This window comes from Colletotrichum fructicola, assembly GCF_000319635.2.
Source record: "Colletotrichum fructicola Nara gc5 chromosome Unknown KSG_Nara_v1_contig05, whole genome shotgun sequence".
Lineage (NCBI taxonomy): Eukaryota > Fungi > Ascomycota > Sordariomycetes > Glomerellales > Glomerellaceae > Colletotrichum > Colletotrichum fructicola.
In genome coordinates, this window is record NW_027094055.1 from 1,088,930 (window position 1) to 1,109,729 (window position 20,800).

General features: G+C 52.9%; 7 protein-coding genes across 7 annotated transcripts; 1 reads left to right on the forward strand and 6 right to left on the reverse strand.

Moving 5' to 3' along the window:
- Positions 1 to 163: 163 nt before the first annotated feature.
- RAV1-0 (Regulator of V-ATPase in vacuolar membrane protein 1) lies at positions 164 to 1,212 on the reverse strand (the record flags this gene model as incomplete). Its single annotated transcript, XM_032020366.1, has 4 exons — positions 164 to 220; positions 291 to 788; positions 889 to 1,077; positions 1,132 to 1,212. 4 exons carry the CDS (start codon positions 1,210 to 1,212, stop codon positions 164 to 166), a joined length of 825 nt encoding a protein of 274 aa, XP_031882661.1.
- A 2,134-nt stretch (positions 1,213 to 3,346) lies between these two features.
- On the reverse strand, positions 3,347 to 5,471 carry CGGC5_v008971 (uncharacterized protein; the record flags this gene model as incomplete). Its single annotated transcript, XM_066152102.1, has 3 exons — positions 3,347 to 3,427; positions 3,633 to 5,284; positions 5,375 to 5,471. 3 exons carry the CDS (start codon positions 5,469 to 5,471, stop codon positions 3,347 to 3,349), a joined length of 1,830 nt encoding a protein of 609 aa, XP_066008535.1.
- Positions 5,472 to 7,047: 1,576 nt separating this feature from the next.
- Positions 7,048 to 10,452, reverse strand: CGGC5_v008972 (Isoleucine--tRNA ligase; the record flags this gene model as incomplete). The annotated part of the gene is made up of 3 exons (XM_032020370.1): positions 7,048 to 8,156; positions 8,218 to 10,273; positions 10,378 to 10,452. 3 exons carry the CDS (start codon positions 10,450 to 10,452, stop codon positions 7,048 to 7,050), a joined length of 3,240 nt encoding a protein of 1,079 aa, XP_031882549.1.
- Positions 10,453 to 11,484: 1,032 nt separating this feature from the next.
- Positions 11,485 to 12,814, forward strand: hymA (Conidiophore development protein hymA; the record flags this gene model as incomplete). The annotated part of the gene is made up of 4 exons (XM_032020371.1): positions 11,485 to 11,589; positions 11,659 to 11,716; positions 11,770 to 12,251; positions 12,329 to 12,814. 4 exons carry the CDS (start codon positions 11,485 to 11,487, stop codon positions 12,812 to 12,814), a joined length of 1,131 nt encoding a protein of 376 aa, XP_031882548.1.
- A 289-nt stretch (positions 12,815 to 13,103) lies between these two features.
- On the reverse strand, positions 13,104 to 13,836 carry CGGC5_v008974 (putative oxidoreductase; the record flags this gene model as incomplete). Its single annotated transcript, XM_032020372.1, has 2 exons — positions 13,104 to 13,687; positions 13,773 to 13,836. 2 exons carry the CDS (start codon positions 13,834 to 13,836, stop codon positions 13,104 to 13,106), a joined length of 648 nt encoding a protein of 215 aa, XP_031882551.1.
- Positions 13,837 to 14,490: 654 nt separating this feature from the next.
- On the reverse strand, positions 14,491 to 16,280 carry ssr3 (SWI/SNF and RSC complexes subunit ssr3; the record flags this gene model as incomplete). Its single annotated transcript, XM_032020373.1, has 4 exons — positions 14,491 to 15,018; positions 15,073 to 15,687; positions 15,774 to 16,051; positions 16,181 to 16,280. The coding sequence occupies 4 exons, from the start codon at positions 16,278 to 16,280 to the stop codon at positions 14,491 to 14,493; spliced, it is 1,521 nt and encodes a 506-aa protein (XP_031882550.1).
- Positions 16,281 to 17,026: 746 nt separating this feature from the next.
- On the reverse strand, positions 17,027 to 19,660 carry ksg1 (Serine/threonine-protein kinase ksg1; the record flags this gene model as incomplete). Its single annotated transcript, XM_032020374.2, has 2 exons — positions 17,027 to 17,383; positions 17,432 to 19,660. The coding sequence occupies 2 exons, from the start codon at positions 19,658 to 19,660 to the stop codon at positions 17,027 to 17,029; spliced, it is 2,586 nt and encodes an 861-aa protein (XP_031882553.2).
- Between the last annotated feature and the right edge of the window lie 1,140 nt (positions 19,661 to 20,800).

The following is a 20,800-nucleotide window of genomic DNA, read 5'->3' on the forward strand; positions in this document are numbered from 1 at the left end:
TGCTGGCTGCACATAAATTCGAGGTCTTGCGGCTTGAATCGAGATAAGTTCGCGGCCGTGGACTTGCTGGATTTAGACCCTACGTCTTCTAATACAAAGACAGCCGTTTCCCCAGCACCGTTGAAGGCGACACATAGCTCAGGGCTCTTATTTGCAAGGGAAATCAGGTGCTCAAGAGCGTTATCTTGTTCTCCGTGCTGAATCGGGTGGCGTTGTACAGCTAGCTCCGTAGCAGCGGATACGTCCCTGCCGTCGATGATGAAGGCCAGAAATGTTGTAGGGGGGCTCACGGTCCTGAGACTCTGCTCCCGGAATGCCGAAGCCAGATCAATGGTCCCCCACAGATTCAGTTGCTGGGGGGCATGGGGGTCGGACCCCGTCCAAATGCGAATCTTGTTGTCGACACATGCAGTATAAAGCACATTTTGGACAGTTTGTTCGATATGATAAGGTTTTCGCCATCGGATACTTGTCACAATATCTGGGTGTCGCAGGTAGGCCAAGTCGAAGCGCACGTCTTCAGCGCCGTACGTGAGACGGCGCCACACCTTGACGAGGCGGTCGTGAAAGCCAACCGAGGCGATGTACGCCGAATCGTAGGATATTTCTGCAAGCTTGGAGGGGCTCGGAAGGGTTTTCGTCCATATGCTGTTTGGCTCGTCGGCCGTCGAATACATGCAAAGGACAGAATGAGCTACGAGGAGCTCTTCGGATGTGCCCCAGCTCAAAATGGTATTGTCGATAGCATCTCGAAGGTCGGGTATAAGGAACGAAGACTGGAGTCCCCACTATCGCAGACACATAGGATTAGCGATGGGCCGCTTCAAACTACAGAGCACAGTCTGCAGAGCCAGAGCAAGCTAGTCCAGGGCTGGATCGGAGAACTACCTTTAAAGCGTCCTCTGACTGTCCAAATGGCTTGTAAACTCTGATGACGGAATCGGTGCAAGTTGCGATCTTTCCAGACCACTCGTCGAATGCAACGGCTTGCAGATGAGCTGGGTCTTCGTCGTAGACGGTTTGGACAATGGTGCCTGGATCGCACAGGATGGTGAACGCGCTGCCCGTGATGTAGACCTACAGGGACGCATATCAGCGAAATAGGAGTAAGCGAGGGCGCCAATGGCTCACGTTGAAGTGCCTCGAGTCCCAGAAGCCCGTCGCAAGAGCGTAGACCCCAGATTTGGGCCTGCCTGGGAGGACTGCTCTCATCCTACTAGCCCGAGACTCGCAGCAGCATTGCTCGGGTAAGCAGATCGCGGTCGTTGCCCGTCGCCGACGGAAACTTGATCGGCAAGGCGCAGAGAAATGTTGGGGCGGGCGATGGCAGAGGTCGTAGATGAAAGACACTGGATACGGCGCGTTTTGAATGGGTTCTGAGACGCGTAAGGTTCATGCAAAGAAGGACAGGACAGTCTTTTAGGAGCTCTGTCGGGAACAAATGAGATAGCGATCTTTAGAGGGCACGGAGGGGTACGACCTCGAATAGGTCGGCACCAAGGTAAGGCAAAGTAAGGGAAGGCAAGGCAGGGAGAGGCAAGGTACGTAGCTATATGTGGTGACGGGTCTCGGGGAAGCTTGCAGCGATAAGATAACGTTGGATAATGACGCCAGGTTGGAGAATGACCATCTGAGCCACGGTTGGCCAATGCCTGTCAACGAGGGCGAGTGCTTTTGTCGCGGATTTTCCAGAGTCGGAAAGTATGCGTTTTAACTTGCCTCCTATTCCCCCTTCTATTATTATTCTTTTTTGACGGCCTGCCGTGACATGCAATGTCGATATTTGCGCGTCCCAGGTGGTACAATGCACGTTAGCCCAGATCATACGTCTTTACTCAAATCAGTCGGGTCTACTAGTTAACATTTTTCCAAGACAACACACGACGTCAATATCCACCAGAAGCCATATTACGTAGCCTGAGTTCCAACCCTCTTTAATCTACTTGACCCAGCGCCCCAGGCCGACCGCCATTTGCCCGTCGCATACTCATGTCGGCTGTGGAAAGCCTCTGGGCCTGTGCGAAAGAGAGCCTGCTCAACTGACTAGCCTGGGCTGGTGGCACACTCCTGTTGTACCGCTCTCGAAGCTCACGTTCGAACGGCGTTGGCAAAGGAGCAAATGGTGTCATGGATGGTAACTGCACCGAGGATGCCATCCCTGTCCAACGTGTTGGTGTGCTCACAACGACTCCGTCCGCGTCGGCTGAACCTCCCCCATCTTGATCCTCCTCCTCTTCAACCGTAGGGCCCATTTCTTGGCGTTTCGAGGCTCTGAACAGCCCTGTCCCCGGCCGCTCGTGTACTGTCCTTGATAGCTGGAAAGACTGGCGACTCATGCCGAGTCCAGTGCCCTTCCGTGAGCTCCCAAGGCTTGCTCTCATCGCGCTCAAATGTTGTGACCTGGTTATGTCTTCATCTCCTTTCCAATGGTGAAGAAGACGACGAACGAGCTGCTTCTTGTTCCTTTCTCTGACATCTGTGGCAACATATTCCCTGCTCTTTAGTTGAAGTACCGTAGACTGCCACTGACCCCAGTATCGCATTTTTAAGGTCTCCTGCCAGACTTCCTTCGAGCGACCGTGCACGCTTGCATGGTCTTGCGAAATGATATGCCACTCGCCGAGCCATGCGGCTGTAAGGAGCCTGGAAGCACCCCGATCGCGGCTGCTGTCCTTATACCAAACGTCCAAGAAACCAACAGCACGATCCCGCTGCTCCATGCTGTGGTGCTTAATCGCTTCCCAGCCAAGGTTGCGATGCACTCGAGCCAATGACTTCCAGCGACTCAGATTTTCCTTCGTTGAGGTGGCCTTAACATGTTGCCTGCATCGTGCGTAAGACCTTCGCGTTTGAGATCTCCAGGCCCCCTTTGAGCGCCAGGTTTTCACCACTGCGTTGACGCTGGCGAAAAAATAACCACGCTGGGTCCATGTATAGAGATTTGAGCCATGCAGAATGCCAGCTTGCCAGGTACCGACCACGTGTCGTGCCGCTTGACGTTTAGCAGAGGTTCGCGATCTCTTACTAAACCGAACCATGTCCAATGCTTGCCGATGCCAGATGTCTAAAACCTTTGTCTTGAGCAATCTATGAGAATTGGCCAGAGGGGAATGCATGCCATGGGGTGTCTGTGGCAGCTTAGGATCGGCTTGGTCCTTGTTATGCCTTCTGTGGCCGCTACACCCAGGTGCAACTCGGTGTGGCGGTAGTCGACATGCGTTGTGCCATCTGCATATGGTATCGCGTACCAGATTGAACCCCATCTTTGCACGAAAGATCTCGACCCTTGTCTCTAGTTGCCAATGGTCTAAGGAGTTCCGGACGACACTGAGGCGCCGATGAGTTGCTACGCCGTCTTGGTGACATCGCATCTGTTGGTGCCAGGAATTGAAGGCAAGAGACCACCGAATTCTGGTCCTGTGTTCTTCTGTGTGTGCAGAAATCACGCGCAAGGCTGAGCAAGACAATCCCCATTGTTGGAGACAGAGAGCCTGTATTTGGGGCCGAACCAACAACCTCGTGACCGTTGAACATGAACCAGACCAGGCGGCCAGAATTCTTCCAGCTATGCGGCGTGCAGATAGTGTTACAGCCCGCTGCTCCATGACAACACCGTCGTCAGCCCACCTCACCCAAAGAGTCAGCAAGCGGGAAGTAAAGATACGACGCCCCTTGAGCTTGGCGTCTGCTGTCACCAACTCCCAGGGGTCAAAGTGGCGCATGCGCAAAATATGCCGTCTGGCTACGGCGGTTCTTTCACGCTTCTCGGTTGCGTAGGTCTCCCAATGTGATATTCCTCTGAGAATCTGCAGGTAACAAGCCGCTCGAGCCGCTCGTTTTTCCAGCCAGGCGTATCGTGCTTCCATCGCTAGGTCATCTTCCAATCCCTCATCGGGAGGTGTGGCTTGCCTAGTAAGTAGGACGTTGTCACCAGAAGGTTCCTTTTGTGGAACTGGCGCTACTTCCTGCTGCTGCTGTTGCAGTACTTGATGTCGTTCGATCTTAGACGACTCCTGCCCAAGAACCTTTGTGTCGATGCTGGGCCGCTTGCTGGTCTCGTGCTGGACGACTGTCGAAATATTTGGCTGACGACCGCTGACCTCATTTCTGGGGGTTTCGTCAATGTACACCAGCTGTCGCCGTTGCGGTTGCTGCTGCTGTTGTTTTTGTTGTTGTTGTTGTTGTTGTTGCTGCTGTTGCTGTTGCTGTTGTTGCTGCTGCGGGCTTTGAGGCGCATTGGATTGCTGGGGTAGAGCGTAATGTTGGGACTGTTGATGTTGGAGGTTATGTATGTCGTTCTGGGCTACAGATTGTTGCTGGTGTAGATTGCCCTGCTGGGGCAAGTATTGCTGGGGCTGCTCGTGTTGAGGGTACTGGCCATGAGACATGATTTGGCCAGGAGAGAATTGTGGCTGGTCTTTTCTTAGTGGACGCTGTTCGCCTTGCGCTGGAAACGGTTCGTAATGGATGTTTTGCTCCGCCCGTAAAATTTCGTGCCCATCAACAATAGGCCTGGCTCTAACGTCCTCTGGCAGAAGCCAATTGACTGTCCTAACAGACTTGGGTCGGACAGGACGGGAAGCAGCGATGCTGACGTTCTTTCCCGCATCGTGGGCAACAGTCTCAACGGGTTGAATAGTGGTGTCGCTAGCTCCACGGTGCTCATTGGAGCCAGTCACTGACCGTGGGCTCTGGTGACTCGGCTCCGTACCCGCAGCTGTGGATGGCGAGTGACTTTGGGATGAGTGCTTTAAGCGTTCGGAGAGATCAGGGGCCAGGTGATTTGGCCTTGGAAGTATGGGCATCAGCCTTTGGAGGTTTGCGCAGTCGCCATTGCGGATTGCCTCGTCTGGGGCAGTGATCGGCCTGAAGCGCCCCTGCTGTGGTGGCTGTATATGCTCCGAAGAGCTATCGTCCGTGGTAGCAAAGTTATGTTCGCTATTGGAGTGAGGAGGTGACGGTTGCAACGGGAATTCATGGTCTCGTTCATCGCCTGGGTCTGAAAGCGGTCTCGAACCTTCGCTGCGACTGTCGAACTCCAGCTCAATACCCATCCTCGCCAAAACATTGCGAAGTTTATCCAAAAGTGAACCGTCGCCGCGCTCGCCGCCGACTCGGAAGACCAAGCGCGAGATGTGATGGTCCTCCTCGGGGTCGATACCGTATTTTGGGAGAACGGCGTCGTATGCCTGAAACAGAGCGTTCGTCGCCAACCTCTCACCCTCGGGGAGGAGATCGAGATTATCCTGGGCAGCCGTGACGACATCGTGGAGGATGGCAATTTCTGATTTTGCGTCAGTCGCAAAGCCATTCGATGGCTCTCATTTCGTCTATAGAGGCTGTGAATGTGGAAGGAAGTCCCGGTTTTCCTCACCTTCGTTACTGTAGTAAGAGTCGGAGCTTTGAATTGACGCAAAGCTGGATATGCCGTCACGGGGAGCCAGCGCTGGGCGATGCGGCAGTGACGGCATGTGAATCGATGCCGTTCCGGTAGCATAATAAGATGGCAGGAGTGGCGACAGTAGCGGCAGCGGTGGGAGAGCAGGAGGAGTTGTTGCTTGTGATCGTGCGGGCGTGCTTGGTGTTGATGGGTACGATTCCGGTCGCGATCGCAATCGTCGCGGGCTGTCGAAAACCGGGGGTATCGTCAAATTTCATGGGCAAAAGGCGAAGGACCGCGTGCAATGAACACCGAATACATTTGGCCGCAGCGATATCCACGGAGGAAGAAACGAGGAGTATCGAAAGAGCTCGACCGACTTCCGTGGGCGAAGGAGGATAATGTACGGCAGCGAACGCAGCGCGTCGCGAAAAGTTGCAAATACAATGGCCAGGTACAATGGTAAAGCCTGACAGCTTTGTCTATCGCGCGCGTCGGCGGTAAAGGCGGCACTAGCGAAGCTCGGACAAAACGCAAGGTATCCCTGGACACTATAAGCGACGCGCTGTCCTAAAGTGAACAACGTCTGGGAGGGACTCTGGGAGGACAGAGGGAAAAGAAGATCAGGGAAGAGGTTGAACTGCCCAACCTCCCGTCTTTCCTCCGCTTCTTGTGTGTTGATTTCGAGGACCACGCCCAGCAACCGCGGTCTTGTGGTGTGCCTTAGACAGCAACGGTTGCATGGTACAATACCACTCAACCTACGTTAGGTACCTACCTTAGGTCTGGGTCCGTGCTATGGGGCCCTCTCGGAGTGTAGGTACCTGGGAACCTAGGCACTCTACCTACCTCAAGTAGGTGAGGTACATGTAGACCGTAAGGTATCGTAGGCACAAGGTAAGGTAGGTGGTGTAGCATCGACCGGGCTGCAAACCAATGAGGTCGCGACGGCTTCGTACCTAATTGGCCATTTTGTTGGCTTCCCTCGCTGCCTTAGCTAATCAATAACTGCCTAAGGTACCTGTTCGTAATCAGTTGTTGAGTCTTTCAAAGCTTTTCGCAGCCTTTTCTTTCCTCCATCTTGCACACCTGCACCTGCACCTGCACCTGCACCTGGAAATTGAACATTCCTTCTGCGAATCCACGTCGCGCCAAGGCACTATCACTATGACTCGTCCGCGGCCCATCCAGAAGTTTGCTTCTGCCGTATCGCAATGCTCTGCCGAGGTCGGTTCCCCGCTCCATCGTAGACAGCCCACATCTCTACTTACCTCATCCCTAAATAAAGCCTTGATGCTGACGTGAGCAGACCACGCTGTACGGCAAATGCATTGTCGCCGACTACAATTCCGTGCATAAGGACAAGTGTGTCAAGGAATTCCTCAGATTGAAAGACTGTTATATTGTACATCGCTACCAACCCACAGCTAGTTACGGTGGCTCAAATCACATCACTAACACATGCCGAGTTGCAGGCTGCGGCTCGTACAGCTAGATAGTCATCGACACTACCCTTACGAATGTAATATTCTGTAAAAGTCTCAATTTGATGTTGCACCTTTCTATTCTGGTCTTATAAGGCCAAGGCGCTTGTTTGCCTGCGCATGTGTCTTCCGCCCAGCGCTTTTTACCCCATGGCTATCTCCACGCCTTCAGCCATCGCAACTTCACAACTCAAGCAAGCGGAGCAGGAAGGTCGCATGCTGCACCTCCTGCTCCTCCTCCGCAATAACTCCTTTTCGCCCCACGCCAGAGGTCTCACCCTCCACCTGCGTGACTTCATGCTTGTCCATGGGTCTGCGCAGCGCCTTCTCAATAGTCTTGCCTTGCGTCTGGAATACCTCCTCGAGTCCAATCTTATCGGGGTCGCTGATAATCTTGTACTCCATCTTGATATCATCGGTTGGCTGCAGTTGTGCCTTCTTCCGGAGGCGCTGAACGCGATTGATGATCTCTCGAGCGATTCCCTCGTGCGCGAGTTCCACGTAGAGCTCGGCATCCAGGATCGTGAGTACATCGTTGTCTGAGTTCGTCTCCAGGTTCTTGGAAGCCTCACCCTCCCTCAGACCACGCCTCACTACAAGATCGCCGTCCTCCAGACGAATTCCGTCGACCAGGATCTCCTTCTTCTCCGAGTACTCTTTGACAGCATCGCTGCTGAGAGTCGGCAGCGCCTTCTTCACCCGCGCCATATCCTTCTTGAGCTTCTTACCTAGAACAGGCCAGTCCGCCGTCACGCTGTATTGAACGTTGTATTTGGCCTCGTCAGAAGAAAGAACCAGATCTCTCACGTTCATCTCTTCCTTAATGTAGGATGAGAGAGACTCCAAGTCCTTAAGGTATTGGGGATCGCGGTGAATAACAACAAGTGTCTTCAGGGGCGTTTTCAGACCAATGGCTCTCCTCTCACGAGAGACACGGACCAAATCAATGACTCTCTGCATTCTGCCCACTCTGCGCTCGACCTCCTCGTCGAAAAGTTCCTGACGCACATCCGGGAATGGCAGAAAGTGAATGCTACGCGGGTCCTCTGCGTCCGCCTCTCCGGGAATGTACGGCCTCAGCTTTTGGTAGATGGTATCGGTGATAAAGGGTGTGAAAGGGGCAAGACCTCGGCAAAGCGTGAAAAGTACTTCAAATAGGGTGTTGAGGGCATGCTTGGTGTCTTCCACTCCATTCTCACCCTTGAGACGTCTTCTGTTGAGCTTGATGTACCAGTTGGTCGTGTTGTCAATGAGGCCAAGAAGTCGAGGGACAACGGTATACAAGCGGTACGCTACATGTAAGTCAAAGTGTCAGTGAAGTTTAACAGCTTCGGATGTATGGATTGAACATACCCTTCATCTCGTCGTTAACAAATTGGAGCAGACTCTGACAACTGGCCAAGATCCACCGGTCCATCACATTGTCATTGCTTGACTGCGTCTCTGGACTCCAGACATAGTCAACGCCCTCGACCTTCTTGAGCAAGGACACTTGCCCCTCAAAAAATTTGTAGCTGTTCCAGAGCGGCAACAACACTTTCTGCACAATCTCCTTGACCCCGGACTCCTTGAAGCGCAAGGGCTCGGCGCGGACGACTGGCGAGTTGATCAGATAAAGGCGAAGAGCATCCGATCCGTACTTGTCCATGACCAGGTCTGGTGCTGGATAGTTCTTGAGACGCTTCGACATCTTCTTGCCATCCTCAGCGAGAACGATGCCGTTGACAACGCAGTTTTGGAAGGGGATCTTTCCAAAAAGATGTGTGCCGAGAACCAGGAGAGTGTAGAACCAGCCTCTTGTCTGATCCAGGCCCTCCGCAATGAAATCACCAGGGAAAGATGCGTTGAACTTGTCGACATTCTCGAAGGGATAATGTTGGCTGGCGTAAGGCATGCTGCCAGATTCGAACCAACAATCGAAGACTTCCTCCACGCGCCTCAACTGTCCCTTGCCCATTTTACTGGGGATGGTGATGTGGTCAATGTTGTCACGATGGAGATCCGACAGGTCCCCATCGTAGCCACTCAGCTCCTTCAATTCTTGCACGCTGCCAATACAGACGCGCTCCTCCATGTCGTCGCTTACCCACAAGGGAATGGGAGTGCCCCAGTACCGGTTTCTCGACACGTTCCAGTCGCGGGCGTTTTCAATCCAGCTGGCGAACCGGCGTTCCTTCACAAAAGAGGGGACCCAGTGGGATCCTTTGATGTTTTCAAGCATCTGTGGAATAATTTCTGGAATGCGAACGAACCATGAAGGTACAGCTCGGTAGATGAGAGGGGTGTCGGAACGGTAGCACATGGGATACGAGTGCTTGAGAGAAGAATCGACGACAAGTCTTCCAGTACCCTTTAAGTACTTGATGATGTGTTTATCGGCCTCCTTGACATGCATTCCTGCAAAATCAGAAATTCGCGGGCCGAAGTGACCCTTGTCGTCAATAGGGTCTGGCGGCGGTCTGTTTTCAGTGATGATACCAGCAGCGAGGGCAACGTTGTAATCGTCCTCACCAAAAGCCGGGGCCTGGTGAACGATACCAGTACCGCTGTCGTCAGTAACGTATTCGGCGTTCAAGACCCTGAAGGCGACGTCCTTGTACTCTTCGTAGAAGTAGTTGAAAGGGGGCTCATACTGCCAGCCAAGCATTTCCTTGCCTCTGATCTTCTCGAGAACCTTGTACTTGGCTTTCTTGGGGTCCTTATACAAAGTATTTAAGAGCTTCTCGAGAATGATGTATTTCTTGCCGGATTTCTCGTCCTGGATTTTGATGTACTCAAATTCAGGGTGGGTAGCAAGACCAAGATGTGACGGCAGTGTCCAAGGTGTGGTTGTCCATGCCAGGAGATGAGTCTCAGGGTCATCGCGGAGAGGAAAGGAGACGACAACGGCAGGATCAGTGACATCTTGATAGTTCTGGTTGGCCTCGAAGTTGCTCAGAGCTGTGGTGAGAGCGGTAGAGTAGGGCATGACACGATGACCTTGGTAGACAGCTCCCTTATCGAATAATTGCTTGAACACCCACCACTCCGACTCCATGAAGGTGGGGTCCATGGTCTTATAGTCGTTGTCGAAATCAATCCAGCGTCCGAGTCTCTCGATGGTGTGCCGCCATTCCTGACTGTAACGCATGACGATAGATCTGCATTCAGCATTGTAGTTTTTCAGACCAAGCTTCATGACAGCGGCCTTTCCGGAAATTCCCAGCTTCTTGTCAATTTCGTGCTCAATGGGCAGGCCGTGGGTATCCCAGCCGAAGCGTCTTTCGACATGGAAGCCCTTCATTGACCAGTATCTCGGGATGATGTCTTTGATGGTGGAGGCCAACAGATGACCGTAGTGAGGCAGACCAGTGGCAAAGGGAGGGCCATCGTAGAATGTGTAGAGAGGTTTTCCCTGGGTCAATTCGAGCTATGAAGCAGAATTGAGATGTTAGTAGGTGAAGGGAATAGTGCGGCGCTTATAGTTTTCTGGAAAGCGAGACAACTCTCAGAGATGAACAAATCAAGGCTTACCTGACGCTCAAATGCCTTGATCTCGCGCCATTTCTTGATGATCTCGACCTCTTCCTTGGGAAAGTCGATAGACATGTTGGCGGAATCGAAGCGGTGCGGAACGCAACTAGTGCGCAGCGTGGTTGTGAGGGATGCAAACACGAGAGTTGCGCGCCAAGGATGGCCAGCGAGGGTCCGATTCGATGGCTTGTCACAAGAAAGAGAAATGAAGCCCAAGCCCGTATCTTGTAGAAACCGTTGTGGTTGTAAGCAGGCAAGGCAGCGGCAGAGGAGTCTTTGCGGGTGAGTCAAGACCGACGGCTTGTCGAGGAGAGGTTGTGGCTCTCAATGCACGCTGATTTGGAGGGGTCTTTTTTGGTGGGCGATGTGAGTCAGTGGGGTAATTTTTTCCGAATGATTTCAGTCGAGCGCGGGGCAGCCAGTTTTCCAAATAGGACCTTCCCCTCCTTCCCGGCCTAATTAAGGTACCTAGGTGCCTAGGTAGATACCGTCGCTGATGGTTGGTACTTTGGGCCTGCCTGGGCCCGTAATTTTCTGTCTCCCGAGTCGAAGGGGTGTCTTACCTAAGCCTGCGCAAGGTGCCTTACGTAGTAGGGAGGTACCTAGTATACTTAGGTGCCATGTGCCCCAGCTAGCAGCCTACCTAGTGCAGATGATGCCGCACACTGCTGGCAAGGTAGCACGAGCACGGTAGGTGCCCAGATAAACGGATAGGCGCCTTCGATACCAGGTCACCAAGCAACGCCTTCTCCGGCTGGCAAGGCCTGATCATCAACATAAACAACCCAACGTCGACCTGCCGCCACGCTCATTTTCGCCAATCCCCTCCCCGCGATACTATCCTCGACGGTTCGCGATTCCCTCGCCCCCGTGCAACCGTGTCGTTTATCCCGTTGCCAGGGAATTTCCTACAATCAACATCAACAGCCCTCTTCCGACTGGTATTCAGCTCATCTCTCCTGCAATCTTCGTCAACGACACTGAAGCGTACCTAAAAGTCCAGCCCATTCCGCACACTCGATTCAGACCCGATAAAATACCTCAAAACCACCCATAAAAACTGCGAGTCCCGCAAAATATACCCGGTTCTCTCCATTCTCGTCCGCCATGTCCTTCCTATTTGGCAGGGCCAGAACGAGGCCGGCCGTGGACCTGCCCAAACAAGCCAGGGACCATGTGACGAAGCTGGAAGGACCAAATGGCTCTGTAAAGGTCAGCCCTCATTATAGTTGCCGCGCATCCCCTCTGGACCATCAAAGTACTGACCTATCCTCTCGTCAGGCCGAAGAGCTTGCCAGAGTCCTGAACCAGATGAAGTTCATTTTGCAAGGTACTCAAGGTTGGTCTCCATACCTCGTCTACCTTGGACCATGGCAACTAATGTCGAATCAGAGGCTGATAGCAGCCCCGAACAGATATATCAACTCGTTACTGGCTTGATTGAGGAGGATCTCCTCTACTTACTTGCCGTAAATCTCTGGCGCTTACCGTTCGAATCCCGCAAAGATACCCAGGTTATCTTCTCCTACGTCTTCCGTTTCCGCCCACCCACCGCCTCGCCTAAGAGCGACCCCCTCGCTCTGTCCTACGTTGTCAACAATCGCCCGCAAGTTTTGCTGGAACTTTGTCGAGGGTACGAGCACAAGGAGAGCGCAACGCCTGCCGGTTCCGTTCTCCGAGAAGTCCTCAAATCAGAAGCTGCAGCCGCCATAATCTTGTACGATGACAATGAAGAATCTGGATCTAGCAATAAAGGTATCAATTTGATTGACCGAGATCGCCGTCAAAGCGGCGACGGCGTCTTTTGGAGGTTTTTTGACTGGATCGACAAGAGCTCTTTCGAAGTCGCTGCGGATGCCTTCACCACGTTTAGAGTAAGGCGACCCGACCCTCTTGCTACAGCAAACCTTGAGCTGCGGGTACGATTTCTGACCTTCTGCTCTATCTTTAGGAACTTCTCACGAAACACAAGGAGCTTGTCCCGAGGTACTTGTCGGTCAACTTCGACCTCTTCTTCGACAAGTACAATAACATACTTGTACAATCCAACAGTTATGTCACCAAGCGACAGTCCATCAAATTACTCGGCGAGATCTTGCTGGACCGCTCAAACTATAGCGTTATGACCGCCTACGTTGATCGCGGAGAGCATCTGAAGATTTGCATGAACCTATTGAGAGACGACCGCAAGATGGTCCAGTATGAGGGCTTCCACGTCTTCAAGGTCTTTGTTGCCAACCCTCATAAGTCAATTGCGGTCCAGAAGATACTGCTTATGAATAGGGAAAAGCTACTCACATTCTTGTCCCACTTTCTGGAAGACCGGACCGACGATGAACAGTTCATTGATGAAAGGGAGTTCCTCATCAAGCAGATCAGGAATATGCCGCCAAGCCCAGTGCCGCCTCAGAGGCATGGCATGTCTGGCGGCACTTGACTGGTTCGAATCAGAGGAAAAGGAAAAAACTATGCGGGAAGTGACAATCCCAATTTGAACATGTCGCTGAAAGGGGTTTCGGATATAATTGAACCGGAGGTCTCAGAAGCTCAAGCTTTCATAGCGACATCGATTGAATGTGCATTCGCGTCTGGCGTTCATGGTAGGACAGTTCCTCAAGGATCGCGTTGTCCAGCAAGCTGATCCTCAATTTCGGCATGCCGATATTGTGACCCCGGATGGATTGGAAAGTCTCCATGCCGATCGTCTTTTCCACGGCAACCTCGATCTACGTATCCTTGATGATCCACTGTTGTGCCTTTTCCTTATATTCCTCACGCCACCTGCTCAACGGAGGCCGGCCATGGACGATGTCCCCAACGCCCCAAAGCATCCTCTTACGATCCAGGTCTTCCGTCACCTCATTGTCCGGGCAAATAATATAAAATAAGCCCAACTCCATTTTCTGTTCCAAATACTCAGCTACTTGCTCAGGACTCCAGGCGGCGGCTGGCTTTTCTCTGCCGGAGCCAGCACCGGCGAGGCCAGTGAAAGTCCAACCTGGCACGAGGAGGTGCGCTGTCGTAGCGGTGTTTCTAAGATCAAATGACAAATGTTCGGCGACGGACTTGACAGCCGCCTTGCTGGCATTATATGCCGGGTTTCCTGGTGGATTCGTGATGCCTTGCTTTGAGCCTGTAATGACCACGGCCGACTGGGAAGATTGTCCATTGCCCACCAAAGGCAAAAGGGTGTTGATGCCGTTAACAATACCGTACAGGTTTGTGTCGATGATGCGATGGAAGCTGTCTAGATCCTGCCAGCTTGATTTGCCGCCAATGCCAGCGTTGAGAACTAACAAGTCGATTCGGCCTTTAAAGAGGTCAGCTCCAGTGGCATTGTCGCGCAGTGGCGTGTCTCGAAAGGGTGAGCGGTGAGTGAGAAGAAAAGAACTGACCACCAAGGATGCTGTTGACTTCAATCTTCAACCTCTCCCAGTCCTGCAAGATGCTGACGTCCATCTCGAATAGTTTCACTGAGCCCCTCAGTGTGGATTTAGCCTCATCGAGAAGCCTTATATCACGGTCAACTATGATCACTGTCATATGTCGGTCGAGACATCTTTGGGCAATTGCCAGGCCAATGCCTGAGGCGCCACCCGTAATAACTGCAGTATTCGAGGAGGCAAAGACGGACGCCATCATAAAACAATCTTTCGGTCAGCTTTCTGCTCTGTGTCTTGGGTACGCTCACAAATCAAGACGTCGGCATACACACGGAGTAGGTAGGTTTCTGGAAACGCAGAACAGGTAGATGGAATCGCACGCCCTCACCGCCACCGTCCCCATCCCGTTTGCGGGGAAGGCTACGGAGTTTAGCATCATTATCGCCGCCATCAGCCATCACAGACTGCCGAGGCACATAAACAGAGCCAATCAGCTTTACTTCACGAACCGAAAACCCTCTGTGGGCGTCAGCGTCAATAATCGGCCCCCAACAACGATGTATCGGGATTGAGGAGCTTCAAGATCCAGCTGATAGCACATTAATGAGAGCCTGACCCTTAATACGCGTCTTTCCCCCGATCCATGCCTACTAGAAAAGAAAAAGCAAAACAGAAAACCACTCATCACCTTTAACTGATGGGTACCCACGCGGCGCAATGTTCGGCAGCATCAGCGAGAGGCCTGAGTCGGCTGCTTCGCCAGCATCACACTAACACTCTCTCGCGCGTTCGAGGAGGTCCATACACTTTCCTTTCCGCCCCGCCGCCAGTCGTCGCCGGTTGCATCTTCTCCGCCTCCTCTTGTCGCCTCCCCCATGATTACCTCCAAATCTCGTTTCTGGGAGCTGATCCAGTTTCTCACAAAGTTTGCTGGATCTTGGCTCATGGATGTGAAAAACGAGTGTTTCGCCTTCGAGCTGGCAATCGCCGAGACCAGTGTCGCCAACTGCTCATCCAAAGTAGCCACATTCTTCAGAGCACTGGCATAGGCTGGATTAGCCACAAAAGGCACCAGCTTGGATCGAAGGGGTTCCTCAATAGCAACCCGTACGTCATAAACCGTGGGCTGAGGATCCTGATGGAACGTCTCATCCACTCGAACCGTGTACGGTAGACTAATTGGGGGAAGAGGTCGTAGGTGAGGCTGGATGTAGTCGTTCAGGTTTGGAATCATGCCCACGTCATTGCCATTGATAATCTGGGCGAATAAGTCAGCGGAGAGAGAAGACAATAGAGGAATCAGCTGCGTTACTTTTCTTAGGAGGTCATCGCAGCGAAAGTTACGTTTCTCCTCGTCTTCTTGCAAGCCCATCATCTTGATATACTCCCACACAGCTAGAACAACCTCTTGTCTGGACGCCTCGGTCATATCCACAACTTCAGCCAGCTCGGGGCTTAGAAGGTATCGTTCTGGGTCCTCCAAGCGATGCAAATTGACAGTGATGTTCATGTTCTCGTCCCCACTCCTTTTGAAGGTAAACTCGTCGAAGTCTGAGATGTTCGTAGCATTCTGTGCAGACTGCCTCTTCCATTCAACAGTCTGATCGGATGCCGCTCGTGAGCGGCTTCGATCAAACTCAACGTTGAGAGCCTTAAAGAAGCGCGAGAATCGACACTTCTGCGGCACCGGGGCTGAGCTTTGACGTCTTGAGCTGGGAGCGTCATCCTCGTCCATTCGATCTTCGTTCTGGGCAACATCCTCAACAGATTCGTCCTGGTCATCGTCAAGCAAACGAGCTTCAATCTTGACGCGATAGGAAGGCTCAGCACTTGGTGTGAAATCGAAGCTGTCGACGCTAAGTCCGCTGCCTTGCCATGCCTGGTCTTCGACGGTGTTGCTAATCCAGACTCGCAGGGTTTTATGCCGCTAGGGATCGCCAAATTTAGCAACGGAAGTGGGCAATAAAATCGCGGGTATAGACATCGAAGAAATCATTATGCTAGACGACTGACCTTTGCATTGCGACCAACAGCCTCGACGATGTCAAGGCGTTTGCGTGTCATAGTCGCATCGAGGCGGCGCTCGAAGTCGCGCAATTCCTTGTATCTCTGGGCGACCTCAGAATCTGTGATGCAGTCCTCGACGCCGTCTGGCAACGTTTTATCGGTAGGCTTTCGACTGCGACGTTTTGCTAGCTCGCTCGTAAGGGCCTGACCCGGGCCATGGTGTTGCGCTATAGTCGCCTGGTTGATGGCTGCTTGTTGGTGATGTCCTGGAGGCATGATCGGCCCTTGAGAATGCGTGTCAGCCAACTGGAGCTTGTTGCAACACGGGGGGGGAGGGGAAGGGCACGATTCGGGACGTAAGGCAGGTGGAAGTCCTTCTCAACAGAAGGAACTAAAGGAAGGGACGGGCGTACCGATGCCGCCTCTCCGTTGATTTGGGGCGGTATGTGGAGCCCGCTGGGGAACTTGCGGTGCACCAGCATGGGCAGCATACTGCCGGTATTGAGGCTGCATTTCGACAGTGAAGATTTTCGACGCGCGCTGGGAGTTCAAAAACACGGTGGGAAACCCCCAACAAGAAACCCGAGTTATTGGATTCAGAAATGATGACCGTGACGATGTACCAAGCTGGGCAAGAGGTCGCGTCGTTTGTTGCTTCAGGGCGCGTGTGCAAAGGCAAATGGCTGAGCGGCACAAGCGCAGGATGAAAGTGCTGCCTATGTTGATTGGTCCATTAAAATGGGCCATGGGGCAGATCCACCTGAAGGGTTCGGCGCATTTGATTCGCAGAAATGGGAGCAGACTACCGATAGCATCACAGGACATGCGAGATGATATCCCACTCTCTTCCACAATGCATGTCAAAGATCCAAAGGCGTTTCAGAGACACATTGATCTTCTAGATTCATTATAATGCCATGAAAACGTGATCAGGATCGAAAGCATACATCATTTGGACTCGCCGTCCCTTAGGGCTTGATTTGGCCTTGCTCAATGATTCCTATGAAAACCTCCTAAACTCCCTATAAGAAGACAACCTCCCTTGTTCATGAATGCTTCCGCCCGCGAAGGAAATCGCAAAAACCCTTATATAATAGGCCAAGTCGTCCAAGAGTGCATAGCCGACGGGACGCCACGCTACAGAATGCTTACTTCCAATCCCACTCTCATCATTAAGAAGTCTTGGGCCTCCTCTGCATGCACCTCGTTAAGGGCACCACATCTCCCTCCTGTGAAGGCCCTTATCATACCCTCAGGCATCAAAATTGTGCCCCTAGCCCATTTTTAGATTGCCGCTTGCTGAATCGGTTTCGTTTGGTCGAAGAAGAGTCTTCCAAGCTCGCTTGACTTTTGCTCAGATGGTTTCGGCCGGATCGGTCGCTGACGCTGAAGCTATCGGGGTATGCTCCTCGTCCACCCAGCGTACTTGCCGGACTCGATACTGCTGACGACATGTCCGCAAAACCATTGTCACCAGCATAGCTACCAACAAGGTTTTGAGAAACCGCCAACTCCCTGGCTCTTTCCAATGACTCGATCCAGTCCTCGGCTGTAGAACCATTGTCGGGGGAGCTGGTGCTGCCCTTCGGCTCCTCAAACGTGTAATGGACGCCGCCCTGTCGAAATTTAGATGAGCGGCGATACTTTTTGCCTAGAATACTTACCGCATCGACGCACCAAACTGTTTGCCCTTTGACGTCAAGTTGGGTTCTCCATGAGCTTTCGGGCGACAAGAGCGATATCTCCTGCTTTGCACGCTTCTCGTCCCCGCCAGCCGGAGCCAGCAGTATTCGACCACTTGATGTGACCATGACTAATCTTTGTCTCTTCTTCGTTGTGCTGCCGCCGAAAAACCTCGACAGCTTCTTGTGTCCATCATGCTCACCTCCTTTGCCATGACCCCCATTGGGCAGTGGGCTTGACACGACCATCAAGTCGCCCAACTTGAGAATTCTCTCATTGTTCCGTGTCAAGATAGGGGACCATTCGATATCCAGCTGAGTTGGAGGAGGTAGCTCGGTTATAATCCTGGCTGGACGACAACCACTATTCGCAGTAGAGCTCTGAGCCGGCGGCTGTGATGTTCTAGGAGGGGCAACAGGATTCGGACTGCCGGCCGCACCATTAAGCTGAATCAAATTCGGTTCCTGTGGCGCGGGGTTATAAGGTCGCAGTCGCGGAGCTTTGGTTCTCCACAGTCCCTTGCCGAACTGTTGACCGTCAAAGAATTCGTGGTTCTTGATATGCTCCACTGTAAGACGCCGGGCTGGGTCAAGCACCAAGCACCTTTCCACCAAGTCCCGTGCTGCCGGGGGAAATCCACTGGGGAAATCGTACTCGAGATTAACAATCTTCTGGAATGTGAGGTATTCCGTGCCCGCCTTGAACGGTGGCCTGCCGGCCAGCAGCTGGTATACTATGCATCCGAAAGCCCAGAGATCGCTCGCCTTGCAAGCATTTTTGCTCGTCAAAAGTTCAGGGCTCACATACTCGGCGGTTCCTACGAACGATGCTGCCCGGCCATCATCCTCGATGTCGCCACGGCTGCTTTCAGGAAGACCCCTTGCTCCCTCACCTGCGATCTGTGACTCTCTGGGATCCTTTAGCAGTTTGGCTGTCCCAAAATCGGTGATCTTGACATGCATGTGGTCATCCAAGAGAACGTTTTCGGGCTTCAAGTCTCGGTGAATAACCCCTCTTGAGTGCATGTAGTCAATTGCATCCAATATCTGCGCACCGTAAAAACGTGTGCACTCCACATCGAATGTGCCCGTCTTTTTGAGAACACCGAGGAGCTCGCCACCGTTGCAGAGATCGAGGACATAGTACAGTGATGCTTCGTCTTGAAATGTGTAGTAAAGGCGCACAATGCCTGGGTGTTCCGTGAGGCGGTTCAGGGTGTTCTTCTCGATGTTGACATACTTGATCTTCTTTTCCTTGATGATATGCTTCTTTTCCAGAACTTTGATGGCATACTCTTTGAGCGTCTGTCGATCAGTGGCTAAATAGACCGTACTGTACGAGCCTTCGCCGAGCACTCGACCAAAACTGAAGTCCCTAACTCCTTTTTTGACGTGTCGAATGACTGTCTTCCCATTCGCGTCCGTCTCTCTCCTGACGCCAATGGCAGCACCGCGGTCTTTCCATTCCTCGCTGCTGGTAGGGAGTGGCATGTCGGGGCCGTACGGATCTCGTGAAGGCTGAGAAGCTGTAGTCGCTGAGACGTATCCACCCCCCATGCCTTTGGAGCTCCTCCTCGGCGGCAGTGGTCCAGAACCAGGAGGCAGTTGAGATTGGCGAGGGTTTGTAGACCTGTGGCTTGGCTCTCTTGTAGGTATTGATGATGGGTAGCCAGGGCCGTTACCAGAATCCTGTCTTGCTAGAAGGCCATACACGGAAGATCGTGATCGTTCGTTCTGTGACGCAGTTTGGTGCTGCAACAAGCGTCCATCCTCAGACGCGGTGGGAGGATGCGCGTACACGCCGGACATTGGGCGGCCAGTTGGGGATGCCGAGCTGCCTGGGGCTCTCTCGGGGTCTGGGTATGACGATACAGGTTGACGGTAGACTCCAGCTCGCATGGCAGCGCTAGGGCTCGTTCGGTGCGATTCGGCGTGTGCGGGCATAGCATCCGGGGCAGCGCCGAGTTGTTCGGGAGACTGAATGTGGGATACGGGGGACAGAAGGCTATCTGAGATCGGGATCGAAGCATGCGAGGCGATGGGTTGTTGTTTCGTGCCATGCCAGGCAGTGGAGGGTGCTGAATGAGCATCGGGTTGGTCAACGGTTGGAGACAGGGCGCCTCCATCTGACAGGTTGTTCGGAGACGAATCGTCTGGATTGGCTATTCGTAATCCTCCGAGGGCCCTCGACAGACTGAGGTCCCCATTCATGGTTCGTGTGTGTGTGTGTGGGCAGACGGCGGGAAGGGAGGGTGTCAGGAATGGGAAAGGAGAGGATGGGCGGAGGCAGTACAGGTAGAGAAACGATGAAGGAGAAAGCAGGAGTAACGAATGGCTCCGCCGATTGCCTCGTGCAATGGCCGAGATGAAGTCAGGTTTGGAAGGTACGCGGCGCGGCACGATTAAACGGGATAGGAGAGAAGTGGTCGTTGGTGGTTGGTCGGGAGGGCAATCGACCACATCTGATTCGGGTCTGTTCTGCGGTCGGTCGGTCGGTCGGTCGGTCGTGTCAGACAATTAGAACGCCGCCAGGAAGGTAGGTAGATAGGTACTATGCCTGAGGTATGTTTAAGTGGTTCGCAAGGTAAGGTAAGGTAGGCACCTCCCAAGAGCACCTGACCTTCCATTGCCTTACTACCTAGGTAGGTTGGGTAAGGAAGGTAAGGTACCTACAGGCACCTCACCTTAGACGACCCGCGCGTGGTGCCTGTCGGAAAACAGGCACCTAACCTGTCCCGTCGGAAGTGACCTGGGTTGCTGGGAGAAGAAGCCCCCCAAATGTGTGCACTGGCGCAAGCCCAGGACAAGCAAGGCAAAGCAGGCAGGGCAATGTGGAAGAACCTATGAGCACTTCACCCAGCATACGGATACAGTACTTCGTTTCAATCCCAACCATTGAGGGCCAGGTCAAGATGCCACCAACATGACAAATTTCTAGTTTGTAAGATGACAACCAGCAACGAATAAGAGAAGGGGATTTGGTTCCTTGCGTCATCCAACGTGGGCGAAGCTAACCTGGAAGAAATCGAACAGCAGTGCGTAAGGGAAGGCGCAGTGAATACGTGCGATCTCCCCGCAATAGAGAGCCTCGTGCTTTCTTCACGAGCAGCATGAGCCTTCTCGCCCAGGACACCGCACTCATGTGCAACACTTGCTTTCCAAGGTTGACCGCTCAAATGTGTACAAAACAAGCACACCATTTCGTCATCACCTACGCCGAAATGTTGCGCCTCGAACCAACTGTCATCCGCCTGACGCTATGCGAGGTGAACGATCTGCACCGGCGATCGAAAGCCCAGCAGCAGCTTCATCCTCTAGCTAGACATGATCTAGGAGCCCTTTCTGTGCCAC